General features: G+C 36.6%; 1 protein-coding gene across 25 annotated transcripts in view; it reads left to right on the forward strand.

Moving 5' to 3' along the window:
* MEF2A (myocyte enhancer factor 2A) overlaps window positions 1-20,874 on the forward strand; it is a 175,793-nt gene that overhangs the window by 134,013 nt on the left and 20,906 nt on the right. For 16 of the 25 annotated variants that reach the window (XR_010404894.1, XM_045899506.3, XM_054513342.2 and 13 more), the window contains 4 exons: window positions 3,958-4,107; window positions 6,237-6,456; window positions 7,572-7,631; window positions 19,254-19,441. Coding sequence is in view for 24 of the 25 variants with exons in the window: in XM_045899506.3 (XP_045755462.1) it covers window positions 3,958-4,107; window positions 6,237-6,456; window positions 7,572-7,631; window positions 19,254-19,441 (618 nt within the window). In the remaining variant the exon portion in view is untranslated. Of the gene's footprint in view, window positions 1-3,760; window positions 3,893-3,957; window positions 4,108-6,236; window positions 6,457-7,571; window positions 7,632-19,253; window positions 19,442-20,874 lie in introns of all 25 variants that reach the window. The other 9 variants (XM_064569981.1, XM_064569983.1, XM_064569982.1 and 6 more) reach the window with 5 other exon arrangements.

A 20,874-nucleotide genomic window follows, 5' to 3' on the forward strand; every position in this document is an offset into this window, starting at 1 on the left:
TAAAGAGCATTTCAGTTCTTTGTAGGCAGTAAAGCCACAGTCTTGTCAGGTGTGGGCAGTATAGACTTCTGAGTCTAAAACTTTGTAGCATATCTCAAAATTCCAGAAAATGCCAGCCCCCTGGTATTTTTATCAGTTCTTATTTCAGACTTTGTGTAGTTTAAATATTTAAACTAATTTCAGTGAAAAATACCATGAATACTAGATTTCTTTATTAAGAAACGGAAGGTTATGGTAACGTATGTATGATTGTATATATATATGTATTTGTTTATATATTTTTGTATATGTGTGTATATATAATTTCCATGGAGAATAAGCATATCTAAAAATTTAAATACATTATTTTTTGCTAATAAGAGCACGTAAGCTAAAAAAACTATTTAAAATTGGCCACCTTTAGGCTGGATAATGGACATTGGGGAGGGTATGTGCTATGATGAGTGCTATGAATTGTGTAAGACTGATGAATCACAGACCTGTACCCCTGAAACAAATAATACGTTATATGGTAATTAAAATAAATAAATATTAAAAAAATAAAATTGGCCACCTTTAATTCACAATCCATTTTGAAATATGTTTGCTTTTTAAGTTTATTGTGTAAAAGACTTGAATACTCTTAGGGAAAAAAGTCTAAAACCTATATTTTATACCGTAGATTAAAGTACGCAGAAAATACCTGACCGAATTGGCCCAAAATATAAAAAGAAGAGCCATTAAAATCGTAATACAGTTTAACTTTATTGTGAGGAGTAGAAATGTTTGTTAAAGGTGCTTAGCTGACCCTCCAAAAATAAAATTTCTGTCTTTTATAGAAATGCACTGATGAAAATTGTGGCTGCATTCATTTTAGGATTTCATTTAACTAATCTTTGCAGTTGGAATCATTAAACGTGTTTGGAACACTGGTACAAAAGAACATAGAACAGGTTGTATCAAGTTAGCTTAAATTAATAACTTAATTATTTAAGAAAAGCAACTTCAATCAACTTGCATGATACACACCCCTGAAATTGAAAGTATTTTGGCATAATTGAATTTTCCCCTTAAGTATGCCATAACGTCACTGAAAGCTGTCAATTTCATGTACAAGAGTAAAGTACTTTTGAAGTACCGTTTACTTCAGAATGGAACATTATAATCATCAGTAATAGCCACAGACTGTGCACCGTGCTAGTACCCTTAATGAATGCGCTTAAAAGCAGATTCCTCAAAATGGTAGCCTTTCAGACTGTGTTTTCTTCATTGAGCAAGTGTGTTTGTTGTGGGTAACTTGAAGCATGTGAAAAAACTGAAGCTAGCCTGTTTCTTATATGCCTCACCTAGCCTTGTTAATAGATTACAGCATTCCATTTGTTAGTACCTGTGACACCGGAGAAACTTTTACTATTAAGCTATGTGGTAACGATAAAGATGACAGAAAAAGTCTTTTTATGGTAGTTGGTCCTCACAACAACTCTTCGTGTTCTGGTGATAAGACACAAGTTGGATATGCAGTAGAGGTACATGAGCCTTTTATCTCCAGAGCTGATAGAGCCTCTTAAATTCCCTCACAATGACAGGAACCCCATCTGAAGTGAAGGCTTGCAGAGCTGGAGATACCAGAGCACTATTCTTCCTCATGAGTACAAGTAGGGTTAACCCTGTTGTTGTGAATAAAAATTTTGTGTAATTACTTAAAAAGGCCATATTCTTTTTCTTCAGTAATTTAAAAGGACTTCAAAGAGGCACATACTTGGTGGTTGCTGTTAGAGAAGAGCACGACTGTGAATTTCCTAGTCTTAAGATACATGAATATGATGGGAAAATATCTAGAGATTTCAGGCTAGAATAAGTCAAGTTCATGATGAAATCTTTGTGTAGGCACTTAACTATATTTGTTTTGTTTCTAGGGCTGTGTAGGTTATAAGAGTTCATTGTGTTCCAATATTCTGAGTGTTAACATCTTCATCGCTGATAGCAACTTGCAGAGCTTTGGCAAGCAGAACTTGCTACTGGGAACGGGGGAGAATACATGTCTCCATCCCTTAGTTCTAAATAACAGGACCTTTTATGGCTAAGTACACATAAAAGTTCATGTGATTAGTTAGATCCATAGAACGTAGGGCCATGGGGCCAATGTTGGGGAAGTACATGTAGTGTTTGCTCTATGCTTATGTTTAGTGATTGTGCTGTGGTGGAGGTTTCAGGTATTGTATGTGGAATCCTAGTGTATGCTAAGTAATTTGAGAAGTTAACATATCAGCACTTAGGATTTCTTATGATTCTGTAAGCATGAAAAAATCAAATTGACTAAAGTGATTTTAAAATAATTTGACTTCAGAGAAACTAAAATAATTCTCAAATCTTAACCTATTGTGTGTTTATATTCTTTCAAGGAATAAAAGGTATAAAATAAGCATTCATAATTATTGTAAATCATATTTTAAAGGATACCAAGATTATTACCAATTACTTAAAAGTATATCTTAAATCTAATTTAAATAACCATTTACTAACAAACTTACATAATACTAATCTATTGATCAAACTTTGTTTCCCAATTAAACTTTGTCAGTTTACTTGGAAGATTTTAACTTCCTAGAACTTCTCAGTGGTTGGCTGGAAAATCAAGTCTCAAAGCTATTTAAACTGTTGAACTCTGTAATTCTACTTTAAAAAAAGACTCATCAGGGTTTTTAAAAATTTAGACATTCTGGAAATAATATTCCACAGAATTGTCAGGCCCCTGGTTTTAAAGTTACTCTTTTAAATATTGGATAAGTCATTTCATGGTGATTTTAATGAAAAAAATTAAAAATCAGAAAGCCAACTGTTCATTATATTTTTACCTCAAAGTAAGAAGAAGAAAAGGTGAACATACGGTCTAGGAGATACTTTTATGACACTCAAGAAAGTTTTCCAGAAAGTCAGTTCAGTGGATTAGATCAACCCATTAAGGAGCTCTATAGAAAGAGCTAGCAAAGGGCGGGGGGGGGGGGGGGGGGGGAGATACATGCTGAGTAAAGTTTTATTACAAATTTTAAAAATAAGTAGAAGGAAAAATTTCATTAGTTTTTTTTTTTGCTTTTATAGAACTTCAGAATAATTTGTTGCAATCTTATAATACATGTTCAGTGTCACTAATAAAGTCACTAATAATATGTATATTCTACATAGGAAAGAGTCATTACTGCCATATGTAAATAAGTATTTGAGTTTTTATGCTTCAAAGTTATGTAGGAAAATGATAGTATTTAAGAACAAATTAGGAATGCAGTTATTGAGATACAATGCTGATTCTTTCTGGTGGCTAGGATTAACTCAGGCAGAAAGCAGTTTCAGTAGATGAAGTTGCTGAAATGTTCATTTTGTAAACGTACTATGATAGCTTCTCAAAGCATCATTTTGATACATTTCTATGTCAGTTCGCACACTCATTGGCCCTATCAGATATGTTGATCAGGATGTTACCAGATTCAGGTTGTAACTCTCAGAGCCGTGAGTAATTTAATATTCTCTAGGAAGTTTGGGAAGAAAGAATCCAAACAAGTAAACATTCCTTTTTTTCTTAATGTATGATGGGAGCATTAATTTTGCTTATATCTAAGGTTTACCTTATTTGGAGGATTAGAGTACATTTGTGATCATTTAAAACCATTTCAGTGGCTCTTGTAATAACTCAATTCATTCAGTCTGTGCTCTCTTAATAAATTTTACAAAAAAACTCATGGCAAGTTAGTATCATTTGTGTGTGAATTTTCCAATTGTATTTCAGACTTTAAGAAAGAAAGGCCTTAATGGTTGTGAGAGCCCTGATGCTGACGATTACTTTGAGCACAGTCCACTCTCGGAGGACAGATTCAGCAAACTAAATGAAGATAGTGATTTTATTTTCAAACGAGGCCCTGTAAGTACTTTTACTTTACCTCTACTTTTTATTTGTTGATCCTTTTTGTTAACTTCATTATATAGGCTCTGAACAAGAAGGAACACAGAGGGTGCGACAGCCCAGACCCTGATACTTCCTATGTGCTAACTCCACATACAGAAGAAAAATATAAAAAAATTAATGAGGAATTTGATAATATGATGCGGAATCATAAAATCGCAGTGAGTACTAAAGTATGGTTTGTGCTTTTATCTTGTGCATGAAGAGATTGGCTACACTTCTTGTTTATTTTCACAGTGGGTGATGATAACCAATAAGTAGAAGGGGAAAAAATTTCATTAGTTTTTTTTTGTTTTATAGAACTTCAAAATAAATTTGTTGCAGTCTTATAATACATGTTCAATGTCTTAAACATGGAAGTGAAGAGAAAACATCCTAATCTAAGTTCTACTTACTATCTCCTGTACCTTTGGATAGGGCGCATAAACCCCTCCTGGATTCCAGTTTTTTCATCTGTAAAGTGAATGAGTTGGCTTATGTAATTTTTAAGGTCCCTTCTAGCTCTAAATTTCCATGATTGTAAATATATAGGGTGTGTATAAGATTTCCCTTTCTCTCTCATGACTTTTAAAAAGTTTACCTGTACGTAAATAGATCTTGAGACTATAAAATATAAAATGGTTAGATTTATTAGGAAATTTGGTGTTTTAGAATTATTTTTAATTATTTTGTATAGTTGCTGTAATAGTAGTAGCTTACTCTTTGGTTCTTTGTAAATGTCCCAAAACTATTTGGCAAAATACCTCCAAACTCCTTTTCTTTTCTTTTACTATAGGTATTGAGGAAGAGAGCCTTGGCTTGATACTAATTTAAGGACGCAGTGTTCTTAAACTGGTTGTAAAACAAATAGTTGGTTTAAAATTTTCTTATGCTCATACATCTAACCATCATGGAAACCAGTACTTTTTTGAGTTCATGCTTCTTTGATAGTTCTTCAAAGAGTTCTCACGGGAAGCTCGTTGGCAAGAGCTGCTTAAAACAGCTATTCTAGATCTGATTTTCTAATGCTATATCTGTATTGTAGGCTTCATGGAACAGATTGGTTCCACTGCTGGTATTTATCTCATTGTCGGAGATAATTCTCTTAAAAACTATGCGTTGAATTATACTTCATGGATTATCTCTCCAAAGGAGTCCTTTACTATAAAAAGCTCATGAAAAATAGACTTAAGGAAGTATTTCTGTGCTAATACCTTTATAATTCTTAAAAAAACACAATAGCAAACAAAATAAAATCCCTTCTGACCTCACATAGATGTTGGTGACTTTGTAGTAAATGTTAAGCTGCAAAATATTGTGTAAATAAAATTGCTTTTCCTTTGAAAAAATTTTTATCATATATCCATTGTTTTATATCAGCTAATGAATGATAATTTTCTTTCTGAAATAAACTACTATTGAATAGAGTACATAAACTATATTCTTCCAACTTTGAATTCACAGTGTTACTGCTCTTTGCAATCGCTGTTTTAAAATATGGGGAGAGGAAAGCTTTTTTCTTTCTCTATAATGAAGCTGTTATAAAGAGAACTGTTATTTTCATGGTTAATTAAGTATATTATGTGTGGTCAATGGAGGAAATACAAGAAGAAATAGCAAATATTACTTTAAGGGGGTGTAGAATGTTTAGGAGGGAAGTAAGATAGCATTTATAATTGTAATTTAATCTTCATACAATTTAAAAATAGGTTGTCAGTGGTTAAATTGTTTAGATGGTTTCTTTGCAGTGTGTTGTGTATATATGACTTGATTTTTTTTTTTAAGTTTTGTCCGTTAATAATGTCAGTCAATTAAATCAAACTAGGGCTTACTTATATTGTCCCACATTTGGTGTATTATATTTATAATATGTGTACGTATTTTTCCCCTTTTGTTATTTGTAATCTCTCAATAGAAATGTAATGTTACTAAACTGGTTTGGATATTTAAGAGTGCTAATTTTATGCTTACTTGGTAACAACGATATATTTTGTAATGTCTAAATCTGACAACACTAATATCAGGTTCTGACATCTAATTTTCATCTCCAAGAATATTTGAAATATATATATATACACGTTATAGTAGTATATATGTATTTATATATAAAAATGGAAATTGAAAAGGTTATGTCAAACATACTCATGTTCAAATATAATTCTAAAGAAAGCAACTTAAATCTGCCAATTGATTTAGTAAGAAACTATCCCCATCCTCTACTTTTAATAACTGGACTTACCTTATCAAATTAAAGTTCATAAGTTATTACATTTAATATAGATGAAAATGAAACTAACAGTTTTCTCTTGTTCTTTATTTACAGCCTGGTTTGCCACCTCAGAACTTCTCAATGTCTGTCACAGTCCCTGTGACCAGCCCTAATGCTTTGTCCTACACTAACCCAGGGAGTTCACTTGTGTCCCCATCTTTGGCCGCCAGCTCGACATTAGCAGATTCAAGCATGCTGTCTCCGCCTCAAGCCACATTACACAGAAATGTATCCCCTGGAGTCCCTCAGAGACCACCAAGTACTGGCAGTGCAGGTACGTAGTGGTCTCTCTTCTGCTGGTTCTTTAAGGAAAAGAATTGCTAACATAAGCAGTTTCTTATCTTGCTACCCTTTAATGTTCTGTCTTTGATGAGCAAGAGTCACTGCTACATAATTGGCTCCATTTTGAAGAATATTTTTGAGGATTTACTGTGGCATTCTAGCATCCTCTCGGGCACAGTGGAACGATACACAGAATCTGCCATCTATAACTTTCCTTATCATGGGAAAGCCATACTTTGACAGGCAGAAAATTTAATTAGGATATCATGAGCAAAGGGGCGCCTGGGTGGCTCAGTCGTTAAGCGTCTGCCTTCGGCTCAGGTCATGATCCCAGGGTGCTGGGATCGAGCCCCGCATTGGGCTCCCTGCTCTGCAGGAGGCCTGCTTCTCCTTCTCCCACTCCCCCTGCTTGTGTTCCCTCTCTAGCTGTGTCTCTCTGTCAAATAAATAAAATCTTTTAAAAAAAAAAAGAATATCATGAGCAAAGATTTAAAAGTTTGAGTGTGAGTCACTCATGTCAAAAATACAGAGAATAGTTCATGAATTCAGCAGAAATTTGCAGTGCATTTACGGCTTTACTCTTTGTAATGCAGTGTCTCCTCTCCTTTAAGTCCTAGATTTAATAGTACTCCATTAGCACTGCCCCCATTCTTTTTTTCTTTTTTTTTTTTTTTTAAGATTTTTATTTATTTGACAGAGAGAGACACAGAGAGGGAACACAAGCAGGGGGAGTGGAGGAGGGAGAAGCAGGCTCCCCGCTGAGCAGGGAGCCCGATGCGGGGCTCGATCCCAGGACCCTGGGATCATGACCTGAGCCAAAGGCAGACGCTTAACGACTGAGCCACCCAGGCGCCCCAGCACTGCCCCCATTCTTATCAATATGTACTATTTGATATTGATACAGAAAGGCATTTGCATCCAGAGCTTGATAGGTGAGCTTTTATATATACATTCAACTACATCATATTACACAGTAATGCCAAATTCAGTCTAGGCTAGTTTTTATTTTCGTTTTTTAGGAAAGGAGTGCAGGTTACTTCATTCAGATAAGGAGAACCAATTCATGTTCATTTTTTGGCCTCTCTTTTCTCTCTCCAAAATTTTTAGGTGGGATGTTGAGCACTTCAGACCTCACAGTGCCAAATGGAGCCGGGAGCAGCCCAGTGGGTGAGTGAATTACTCCTGTTTTACTTCGTAGGCATCTATCCTGTCTGAGATAAAAGGAATATTGTCCCTCAAATACGGCCTTTTACCAAATGAAGAGGAAAAAATGGATATATGACCAGAGTAGACATGTCCTGTTGTAGACTTAATTTTCTTCTGAGGAGTACTTTTTTTTTTTTTTTTTTAAGATTTTTATTTATTTATTTGAGAGAGAGAGAATGAGAGAGAGCACATGAGAGGGGGGAGGGTCAGAGGGAGAAGCAGACCCCCTGCCGAGCAGGGAGCCCGATGCGGGACTCGATCCAGGGACTCCAGGATCATGACCTGAGCTGAAGGCAGTCGCTTAACCAACTGAGCCACCCAGGCGCCCCTGAGGAGTACTTTTACTAGTACTTAACATTTTTTAATAACAGCCCTGCTCTGTTCTTTATGCCTTGGCCTTGAGTGCCTCCTTTATAGCAGATACTGTGCTTTGCTAAAGATGAAATTGCCTTCATACAGTTTTTACATCAAGCCAGTTTCTTAAGGAGAAGCTTTCTGTATCATCTATTCTCACCAAAGTTAGATTGTTAGCAAACTGATACATCTTATAATAGCATGAAATGTTTTTAGAGAGGTTGCAATACAAAGAAAGGGTGGGCCTACTTCTAGAGCTACAAAGATTTTGCTGACAAGTTTGTCTTCAAAGGATCTATTTTGGTGACCACATGTAAAACATTCACATTTTGTCACAGTTATAGCCAAATTGGTTTTGTTTTTGTTTTGTTTTTTACTTTGCAGTCCTTTCCAAAGGTGACTAGCAAGTTTAAACACATGTTTTAAATATGTCTGCCCAACCTTGAAGTGCTGGCAAAGATACACTGTGAACTGAACATTACAAAAATATGGCATATATGTCAAAGAGTTATAAGAATAACTGTATTCCTTTGGATTATCATCACATTAAGTGGTCTTGGTCTCTTAATCTGTGATAAATACAGTTGTCATCATTGTATCTGAAAACAAGGGCAGGAATTTCCTTCCTGATTTTAGATATTGTGTGCTCCTGGAGACTTTGGAACACAGATCACTTCTAGGAAAAATTCACAATTGCATGTATTCAGCCCATTCATTCTATAAAAATGTAAGGAGCTTCTGCCTCAGGAAAATTGTAGAGATGATTGAATAACTTAATTTAAGATGATGAGAAAGAAACAGATATTGCCGAGACAAGTTATAAAACATAGTGACCTAAAGTAGGATAAATGCCTAAATATGTCTGCCACGTATTAATTGCTCTTTGAATAGAATTAATTATATGAGATCCATTGTAGGATCCTTTTTAACATAATTAATTGTGGAAAATTCATAACTGTCTTAACAGTTATACATTAGGTTGCTATACTTGTATGTATATTTCCAAATATTTATAGTTTATTTCAACTCCATTTTAGTTATTTGCATGCCCATATACATACTCTTTTTGTGTTAAATTTTCCCATATGTTTTTACTCCCCCAGTACTGTCCATCTTACTTTGCCTTCTGCTTCCTAGCCTAGTTAAGACTAGAAGCAAAAATTTCTATTTCATTTAATGTTAATTGTAACTAACTCTTGGTTTATTTCCAAAATTAGTTTTATTTCATGGAGTTAAACTCTTCAGAGATTTCTAATGTGTTTTCCCCTTGCCTTTACTTTTTTTTCCCGCCTTCTGGCATATTGTAAACATGGTTTTTCCTCCTGTCAAACAAGTGTTTCAATTCTCATTTTTTTTCTTGTACTTTCCACACTTCACTGTTTTTTTCTTACCTGCCATGCAACTGTAAATCTAGACTTTGTCTCTGCTGCTTGGTTTTTTTGTGTTCCCTTTGGTAATTTGAAACTCAGACTTTGTCATCATCCTGATTTGACCTTCTGCATATAACCCTTTTCCTTTTGTTTTTTTCATTCATTTTTCTTTTTTTATAAGCCTCCTCTCCCTATCGTGACCCTCATGTTTAGAGGGCTACATAATCACACTCCTCAGATCATGGCACATCATCATCATTGGTTTATATAAAGCATCTTGGTATGCTGTGCATTATCCTTTTTATACCTCTCTGTTCCATTCCCATGCCCTTCCTCCCCCCATCGTAGGCAACTACTTTAATGTGTTTAGTGTTAATAATCATGATTAGTGAACATCAGTTTCTATTAAAACTTAAATTCAAGTAAGTATTAAAATATTTTAAGTGCTTAGTGAATTATTTATTTAAAGATTTTATTTATTGAGAGAGAGAACATGAGTTGGGGGGAGAGGGAGAGAGATAAGGAGCCTCCCCGCTGACCTGCTGAGTGGGGAGCTGGACATGGGGCTCGATCCCAGGACCCTGAGATCACAACCTGACCCAGAGGCAGACGCTTAACCGACTGAGCCACCCAGGCGCCCCTTTAGTGAGTTATTTAAAAGTCTGTTTCCATTATTACGTATACACAGAGATAAACCCTGCTTCTTAGGGTACACCTCAACATCTCATAACACATCAAGATGGGATGTCCTGATTCTTCATTGGTTCATACTCATACATGCCTATTTAACCTATACTACGTGTACTTCTACTTAACTCTACTTGTTTGCATTGTATTCTGAATGGCGTGTGTATTACAGCTGCTTTTTAACAGAATTTAGACTTAACTGAATAGACCTTTTATGTCACTTATTTCAGATACCACCTGGAAGCAGTTATTTCTCTGAACTACTTAGAGCATATGTGGGTTTAACGTGTTTCTTAGTATAAATTTTCCCTAAAATGAATGATCTGTCATGGGTATTTTAGAAATGTTATTTTTGTGAGGAAGAGTCAGATAATATATGTAAGCTCATTTTCAACAATGGTGCCATTTTGGTTTAGTAGTTTGGAAAAAATAGTTTAAACTCATTATTATACCTAGATATACTCTTTATGAATGAAAAGATTAAACAGTTTAAATTCCCAGAGAAATTTAGAGGAAAAAATATTAAAAGGTATGAGAATGATTTCTAATCTATACTTTTCAAGATATGTTTCTTGGAACTGTATGAGAAGAAGGATTTATCTATGTTTGGTAAACCTTGCATTAAATAAAACTAAACAGGTTTCTTCACTGTAGGACTTACCGGAGCCTTTAAAATGCTAATCTATTTTGTGAATCATTAAACTTAGTACATAACATATGGTTACACAAAGTTATTGCATAATAGAACCCTTCATTTTTTTTCCTCATGAAAAGCCATCGTTCATAATTAGTATCATATAAAACATTTTGGGAAATCTTGCTTCTGATCTTAAGATGATACATAGAGTTTTTGAATAATGAAAGCTTCCATAAATGAAATTAAAATTGAGGTTTAAAAAAAGACAAGCAAGACAGTTAGTCTTGTGCTATGATAATAGCAGACCTGGTCATTGGGACCAACCCTTCCGCTGAAGACACCTACAGATGCTAGGCAAAGTATTTGTAAAATCTGCTTGAAATCATTTGAGAACTAACAAGATAATGAAGAATACCTGGCTCAAGATTCAGGGAATGATGGAGACAGAGCCTTGAAGAGGGTGAGCCCAGCATTTGTGACTGCTTTTCCTCAGGTGGTATTTGCCACTTCCACAGTGGAGTAGGACAGCCTCAGAAACCTAAGGGGACAGAGAGATCAAAGTTCAGGGCCCACAAAGAATTGGGAGGGTCCAGTGTGCTCCTGTCACTTTGTGTTGAGCTCCCAAAAGGCAGGACCATAGAAGTAGAGTGAATCAGAGGGTAACAGCCCCTTGCGGTAGCTACATCTAACGTCTGCACCATCCCCCTTCTTCACACTAGAGTGTGGTCATCTACACTTAAAGTACAGAGTAAACATTCTTTCCAGTATCTGTGTTCTTTTTTTTTTTTTTTAAGATTTTATTTATTTATTTGTCAGAGAGAGAGAGCATGAGCAGGGAGGAGGGGCAGAGGCAGAGGGAGAAGCAGGCTCCCCTATGAGCAGGGAGCCCGATGCTACATATAAATGTAGCATATTAATGTGCTACGTTAATATGAGTTTTTAAATAAATACGTTTGATTTTAAAAAGGAGTTATAAACCCCAAATGTGGGGGCACTTTTAAAATTATAAGAGGATGTAATGTACATTGTATAGGTGTTATACTATTAATTCTGAAATCTAGAGAGAAAAAAATTCACACACACAAGACCCTGGGATCATGACATGAGCCGAAGGCAGTCCTTAACCGACTGAGCCACCGAGACGTCTCATGTGTTCTTTTGTATTAAAAAAAAAAAAAAAAAAAGTTCTTTGTGTCCATAAAACTAAAAATTGATCACATGCTGGGCCACAAAAAAAGTATCAACAAATTTCAGAGAATTTAATCACATGGAGATAAGCTCTCTGGTGACAAAATATTTCAGCCAGCAACCAATATCCAAAGACCCTTGTTTAAAACAAATTTTTTATACATAATCTGTATAGTAACTTTTATTTTGTCAGTCCAGGTTTAGAGACTTGTCATGAGCCACTTCCAGATAGTTTCGCTTAACCTTTAAACTATAACATATTTACTGCTACTGTAATTTTCAAATGCATAATATTTTTATAGATGAGCCCGCCATTAGTCTTATTTTAATTTTTGTTGAGTCTTCTGCTTCCCAAAAGATAGGATATTTCAGGCCCACGTAATAGGGAAAGCAGAAGCATCCTTGAGGTTTTTAAGCATTGAACAAACTCAGAATAGGGAAAGACATGTTAAATAAGAAACGAGAGGAAGCCTAACCACAAAAGAAAGATTGATTTGCTTGTGTAAAATTAGGAATCTTTGTTCATCAAAAACAGCATGAAGAGAATGAAAAGGCAAGACAGAGTGGGGAAATGTAGATCATATACATAGAGTAAACGGGGCTTTTTATGAAGAATACTTACAAATCATCATGAAAAAGAAAATTGATCTTTTTTTAAAGATTTTATTTATTTATTTGACAGAAACATAGCGAGAGAGGGAACACAAGCAGGGGGAGTGGGAGAGGGAGAAGCAGGCTCCCTGCCGAGCAGGGAGGGGACCATGACCTGAGCCGAAGGCAGACGCTTAACAACTGAGCCATCCAGGCACCCCAAAGAAAATTGATTTTTGAAAATGTGCATGAGAACACAGACATTTCACAAAAGAAGTTATTAGGTATCCAATAAACATGTGACAAGATGCTCAATCGTAGTAACCAAGAAAATGCAAAATTAAAACCACAGAAAGCATCATACACCAACCAGAATGGGTAAAGCAGAATAAGCAGATAATACCAAGTGTTGACAAGCCTATGGGAAATTCCAAACTCTCATTCCCTGATGATAGCGGTACAAATTGGTGCAGCCATTTTGACATTATCTACTAAAGTTGTAGATATATATATTTTACAACCCACCATTTTTATTCATTCTTATGTACTGTAGAGAAATGCATGGTGTACCATGAGCATCAACAAATATGTAAAGGAATGGGCATGGCATTATTTGTTACAGCCAACATCTAGAAATAATCCAAGCTTCTGTTAACAGTAGAACAAATAAATAAGAGACAGTACATTTATATGAAGGAGTACTATACTGCAATGAAAAGGAAGAAACTACAGCAGGAATTAATAGGGTGGCTGAATTTCACCACACCATGATGAATGAAAGACAGTGGATGCAAATATGAAATGATTCTATCTAAATAAAGTTCGAAAAGTAGCCAAGCAATATTACAGTGCTAAGGATGCATGTGTAGATAAGATAGGTGATAAAACTATAAAGAAAAGAAGTCACTGTAATAGTTACAGTACTGGTTATTTTGGGTGGGTGGAACAACAGGAATGTTTTGGGGGGCCCAGTTTTAGAGACTTTCAGGGCTTTGGCAGTATTCTTTTTTACTGATGTAATGGTTACGTGGATGTTTACTTTATGCTAAATCCTTGATTTGTAAGTTTTTGTTTTGTGCACCATTTTGTATTATGTGCTACATTAATCTAAGTTTTTAAATAAATACACTTGATTTTAAAAAGGAATTACAAACCCCAAATGTGGAGGCACTTTTAAAATTATAAGAGAATGTAATGTACATTGTATAGGTGTTATACTATTAATTCTGAAATCTAGAGAGAGAAAAATTCATACACACATTCCTACTCCTAGAAGGACTTAGCAGTCTTCAGGCAAAGACTCGATTCATTGGGCGTTACTGCATGTGGCAGCTGGATGTACAGCCCCATCTTGAGATCAGGAAACAAAATGGTATCAGAGGACAGGCCAGCAAAAACCTAGGATGGCAGAGCTGAAAGCTGGAAAGCGCAGGGTCCTGCACACTGAGCTGCTAAAGCCACTGGGCTTGCAGCTACTTTTCTCCAGTCGTCTTATGTGAGATAGAAGATTTTCTCATTCTTCAGAGAAAAAGTAAGATAAAATACAAGCCGCAGATAGGGGAATATTTAATAAGTAGGTGGGTTTTTAATGTACCTAAATGTACAATTCAAAAAGGAAACCCAACTAGTATTTTAAAAATGGAAAGGATGTATCAGGAGATTTAAATAGAAATGGCAGAGAAAACGACAACTCACTAATTGCCAACTGTTACCACTTGTGTTGTGGCCTGGAGAGCCAATGAAGGTGTGAGGAAACTGATGATCTTCTGTGTGCTTATAGCATTGTAAATTAGTAATGATCTTTCTGAAAAGATTTTGGCAAGATGTTTCAGTAGTCATAAAAATGTTTATGCCCCTGAGCCCACGAATCCCACTGCTGGGATTCTCTCCTAAAGAAATAAACTAGAATATTCAAAGATTGACTGCAACTTTATTTATAGTAGTGAATAATAGGAAGAAAGCAACGTATTAACAGTATGAAAATTATGTAAATGAAATTTTCAACTGAATTCCTTTTTAGTTGTGATTTAAAACTATGCAAAAGATATGCATGTGGAAAACGAAAAGGAGGGGAAATCCAAACTGATTATCATAGTTATGTTGGGATGGTGGAAGTAGGAGTTCTCTCTCTCTTCTTCTAGTTTTTAAACTTTCTATATTGATATGGTTGGTACCTCCACAATCATAACATTTTTATTACAGTACATTAGAGCATTCAATTGTTTTTCCTTGAAACATCATTTTTTGTTTTCAGTCTGTCATTGTCCAAGTAAAACCTGCCAGTTTTGTACGTGCTGAAAATTGTATACATCTTCCGTAGTGGCCATCTGATTTGGCATACTAAGTATATTTCTCTACTGAAAGTTGACATTTAATACTTAGATAATACTGTAGTTCAGATGACTTCAGGAATTCCTTTTAACTTCGGGCCTGTGTTTAAAGATCAAGCATAAAATAAAGTCTCTGATATCCAGCAATTTCACTTTTTTAAAACATGTTGAGAAAGAAAAAAATACACTGGACTAGAAATAGAAAGGCTCAAGAAGCTCTTGGAATTGTTTAGGGGTAAGCGAAGGTAATAGTAAGGGCTTGCGGTGTGGCAGAGGCGGTGGCAGCTCAAGAGATGGATGAAATGAGAAACAGTATAAAGAGTAACAAAGCTGGAGCTCTGTGAAAGTTGGATGGGAGTGACAGCGGGTGGTGGTAGTACACGGGTTTATAACTGGTGGCGTTTGAGATGACAGCAGCATCTCTGTGGGATATGGTTGCATGTGGACTAGAAATTAGGAGATATAAAGAGCAGAAACAGACTTAAGAGTCCTATTGAGGCAATGGTTAAAGCCAGGGGGATGCGTGAGGTCTCTGAAGGAGGAGAAGCCTCTTTGGGGCTGCCCACATGGAGAGATTGAGAGGATGAATACAGTACTCAGGAAGAGACACACAGGATTTCATGAGCATTGTCTGTTGTAGATTATAAACTTCTAATGGACAGAACCCATGTTGTCTGTCATATAGGAATTTCCACTGAATCAAGTAAATGTGTCGACTATGATTTTAAAAACCATGGTCTTGATGGACTCTGAAAAACAAACTGAGGGTTCTAGAGGGGAGGGGGGTGGGAGGATGGGTTAGCCTGGTGGTGGGTATTGAGGAGGGCACATTCTGCATGGAGCACTGGGTGTTATGCACAAACAATGAATCATGGAACACTTCATCTAAAACTAATGATGTAATGTATGGGGATTAACATAAGAATAAAAAAAAAACAAACCATGGTCTTTTTTAATTTTAGAAACCTCATTCAGTTCTTTATACAAAAGATAATTGTATAGATTTTTAAAATGTTCTTTTTTATTTATTGAATAATCAGCTGAAAGTTTGTCAGATTTTATGAAAATTTGTCAGATATGATAAAATCAATTCTTGAGCCTTGCTTTGGACAAATTTTTCAGAATTCTTTGAGATTTTCAAAATCCTGTGCATGTTAGTTCAACTTCTGAATTAGATTCATAGTAGTAAAACATTAATGACATCATTGTCTACAATTTAGCCCTAAAAGAGTGGTATTAAGGACATGGAGTGCTTTCTAGACACTTGACTACATTATTCCAGCTGATAGGATATTCTGAAATATGAGCCAGACTGATATAATTGCATGATCTGCCTTAGAGCTGTAGGGACCATAAGTGAGATTAGCTTTCTTAAATTTCTGGAGGCATCGGTATGCAGTTTGCCCAAGAGCATTTTTATCATGTTTGTGTCAGGGCATAATTTACCTTAAAACCTTAGAACACATTTTGATGATAATCACATTGGGTTAATTCATTTAGAGTTGGTACTTTAATTCTTAAATTTGTAGGCTTTGGAAAGATGAGTTATATACTGAAAGTATCTACATTTTTGTCATAAAAAATGAACGGGAATTAAGTATATTTGATAGTATATCACTACACTCCACAATATAACAAATAGTACATATAAGGTTATCCTGTTTCAGCCTGACAAGTCACCAGACACTTACATCATTCTGTAATAATTATCTGCGGCAGACTCCCAACTTCACACTAAGAAATACCATGCTTTTAGAGTCCCTTCACTCTGGGTTACTGTGGTATTATATGTAGCTGAAAAGCATCCTAGAATCCACATGGGTAAAGAGTATTAGAGCTTCTTGATAATGCATTCTTCTGCATTAGCTTCGCATCACCTTGTAATGTATTTGAGAAGAAATATTGCTTTATCCTTCAGATTTGAGTACAAATCAAGTAAATAAGAATCTTCTAAATGTTATCAAAGAGATTATAAACATTTGTGCCTATTGAGAGAAATGTTAATCTGTACTTGTTAATCCAACATTCTTTTAGTTTCTATTAAGCCTATTTTTGAAAAATTACTTGATGAGCATTTTATATTCAGATGACTTGCCTTAGCAGTTACCTCTGCCCAACGCATGGATGAGCTCTGCTCCACAGGGGTTGGCCTGGTGAAGAGATTGTTTAACAGCACTGCTTTCTGAAGCTCAACAGAATGCAGGAATTGCTCTGTGGGGTGTGGAAAGGAGATTCGCCCAGATTTAATACCTACTGTTTCAAGATAATGGAAGTAGAATGCAGGAAATAGCCTCATCAGGTTAACTGAAATACCAGTCCTCACAGCAAAAATTAAGTCATGTAAATGAATTAAAACTGGTAGGTCACTTGGTAAAAGTTTTGGAGAAAGCAGGAGGAGTGAGTTGGGTGAGAGTGAGGGAGGTGGTGGCAGAGAGGAAGACTGGTCATCTGGAATCCTGACAGTTTGAATGACAGCGACTGGAGAGATGCGGGCCAGTTCCCCAGGGCCACGCCTCACCACTCAGTTTTCTTTGTCCTTTGAAAATGGTACTGGTTAGGATCCAGTAACGTTGATTAGATCACATTGTCAAACGTCAATTTTTAGTTATTCATATAAATAATACAGCCAAATAACTAACATATTTTTCAAACTCTGTAAGCAGATATATTGAAGCATCCATTTTCTTCAGCTGATTATCTTCAAGTACTTAATCCCTCTCTAGTTACATTTTTTAAATTTTAGAATTCTATTGATCAGTTGCCTTTATTCATTATAATACTGTACCTGAAAATTTTTTATTTTTTTTTAAAGATTTTATTTATTTATTAGAGCGTGTGCACAAGCAGGGGGAGCAGCAGAGAGAGAGGGAGAAGCAGACCTCCCCGCTGAGCAGGGAAGTCCGATGCAGGGCTCGATCCCAGAACCCTGGGATCATGACCTGAGCCGAAGGCACACGCTTCACTGACTGAGCCACCCAGGCACCCCCTGAAAATGTTTTATAAACCACCAAACACTATAAGGATTGTAAATGGTTTTAAATAGGGCGCCTGGGTGGCTCAGTTGGTTAAGCAATTGCCTTCGGCTCAGGTCACGATCCTGGAGTCCCAGGATCGAGTCCCGCATCGGGCTCCCTGCTCAGCAGGGAGTCTGCCTCTCCCTCTGACCCTCCCCCTTCTCATGTGCTCTCTCTCAAATAAAAAAAAAAAAAAAAATCTTTAAATAATATTTCTGTCCCATTCAAGAAACTTTCAAAGATTTAAAATGTTCTGATAACCCAATACAAATGCTTTTTTTTTTTTATGTTATGTTAATCACCGTACATTACGTGATTGTTTTCTGCCATTAACTCATTGCAGCTCTTTGAGACGCATCATTTCACTTCTTGGCATGCAGTCTTCCCGGGGTGCAGTTCTCCTTTCCCTGTCACCTTTTTCCTCATTCTGGCTTTCTTCTGAATCTCAGAATGGCTCGAGAATCAAATGCTTCTTCCTCAGTCGTATTTGGAGGAATGCAGGAGTCTCCCTCACCATCATGTAACAGCTGCTTTACTTAGGATCCGACTGGACGTTCCCAGGTCCCATCATGGTGGTGAGGGAGAATGCCTGCGTACAGTGGCTCGGACTGTCCCCAAGCAGGGATTGATGGAGTCGGCTCACCCAGACCACATGGCTGCTACCCCTGAGGAGGAGTAGAAGGACTGCAGCCTCCATGAAAATAGGGATGATCTCTTACATTGATCTCCTAGCTCAACTGACACCCAGAAGTACTGCATATATAGAACATCACCACCGAGTACACACGTCCTTACTTCCTCTGAGAGAGAGAGACTGCTCTCTTAGAGAAAGTGGAAAACCAGGAATAGGATGATTAAAGTCAGACAAACCACAAATATTTAATGAAGACCTTACTGGCAGCCAAAGAAAAGCATGGCTAGAGGTGGAGCAGTAAGGAGGAAGTACCTGGTGAAGACGAAGCATTAGGGTGCTAAAGAAGCTGCAGTAGCGAAGTTGGCCCAGTCGCGGTAGCGGGTTCAGGTTCGGACTAGTAGGGGTGCCTCTGCTGCCCTCTACTGCCCAAATGAGTGACTAGGGCGGTCTCAGGCGGCTTCTTCGAACATCTCCATTATCTCAGTCCCCAGTAGGAAATGCCCTGTTAGACATGGATCTTGCGTTTTAAGTATCTCTCAGCAGGTCCACGCAGTAAGACTGGAAATAGATGGCATAAGTCTTAAGTTTTATGTGTATTTCAGACTTGGGTTGATATTTTTGCTTATTTTTAAAATACTCAAAGATACGTGGTCAGTTACTAATGAGTTTTGTTACAAAATTTATTTGAAACTAGGACTAGGAAACACTTGTTTCATATTTCTACCAAAGTGTTTTCACGACTCTTCTCACATTAATGAATGATATTTCCTTTTTCCAGGGAACGGATTCGTAAACTCAAGAGCTTCTCCAAATTTGATTGGAACTACTGGTGCAAACAGTTTAGGCAAAGTTATGCCTACAAAGTCTCCCCCTCCTCCAGGTGGTGGCAATCTTGGAATGAATAGTCGAAAACCAGATCTTCGAGTTGTCATCCCTCCTTCAAGCAAGGGCATGATGCCTCCACTGGTACGTTAAATTTTTCTTCAGCTTATTCTTTAAAAATACAGCCAGTCTATATTTTTCTTGGAATTTTCTGTACTTCCATAGAATCTAGACCCTTTCTTAAGGAATATTTCTATTTGAAGTTGGCATTTGAAGAGATCGGTCTATTTTAAATACACAGAAATCAGATTATAGAAAAACAGGATGTAAATATGCTTAGTGGTTATTTAAAATTAAAGCTAAATGGGGAGAGGTTGTTAGGCTTAATTTTAATTTTACCATGCTGGTCTCTTAGCTCAGAGATTCCATCACCAAAATCATAAATTAAACCTGACTTAAATATTTCTTCTATCTTGACTTTACATACTTTCAGTAATCGATTACACGTGCTTTTCTGTAGGAGAAACACTATATTGTCAGTGTTTCTACATACTAGAGAGAACCACTGTAGAATAGGGAATAATGCATCAAAACTTGAATGAGTTATTCTCCAAATAATCTTTCTTTGTTTATTCCTTCTCAAATAACCTTCCCATTCAATTCTATAAAGAATACAGGTCTCCCCACCCCAGCCCTTGGCAATGTCTTCATAGTTCCAGCGTCATATGCTTTTGAATCCTGTGTTTATGAAGAAGAGGAGAGTGTGTTTATCTCCCTTAGCTTCTTATTGAAAAAAAATCAGAATATGTTTGCAAGTTTTAAAACCATTCCTAGTATAGCATGGCTTGACTAACATGCAGTGTGATATGCCAGGTGTTCTCTCTGTAGTGCAGCACTATTTGATTTTTTGCTAAATGAAAGTTGATGCCATCAGGCTTTAGATAATCTACATATGTATAATGCTTTATAGTTCCCAAACATCTTCATATGCATCGTCGCATTTGATTGTCAGTTCTGCTATAATCTTGGCTGAGTAGAAATGAAGAAACTGAAGGAGAAGTTAGTACTTGTCCAAGGTAATATAAAAGAGAGCCAGGACCAAAACCTCTTAAGTCAAGAAACAAACGAGTAATTTTTCATTTGGAGATAGAAAGCTGGAAACTATGTTGCTCCCAGCCTTACAAGGAAAACGAGTTGGACAAACAAGTTCCCAGTTCTCCTTGAGTAGATTGTAGTGCTGAGATTTCATGGCTCCCAAGTGGCCCGGACTCTAGGGAGAGACAGATACTGCAGGGAGAGGACATTGGAGCCCTGGTTTGTGTAGGTAGGACACAGGTAATGAGAGTTCAGCTCAGATGCTTGGTGAATTGCTGGAGGCCAGGTGTTCCCTGGCAGGCCCATGTAAAGCCCTAATGTTGGGACATAGGGGGAGTCCAAGTTCTTTCGGAGGCTTTTTCTCTGTGAACCCCACTGGGTACTCACAGAAGAGATTGGGAACGTCCTGAAAAAGCCTCCACTGTGGTGTGTGGCTGGGAAAGGGGAAGAGCAGCCCCTGTGATAGGGACCAAATGTGCTGC

The sequence above is a fragment of the Mirounga angustirostris genome, unplaced genomic scaffold (genome assembly GCF_029215605.1).
Source record: "Mirounga angustirostris isolate CCGP_5_RB_7025 unplaced genomic scaffold, mMirAng1.0.hap1 SCAF_9, whole genome shotgun sequence".
NCBI classification, from domain to species: Eukaryota; Metazoa; Chordata; class Mammalia; order Carnivora; family Phocidae; genus Mirounga; species Mirounga angustirostris.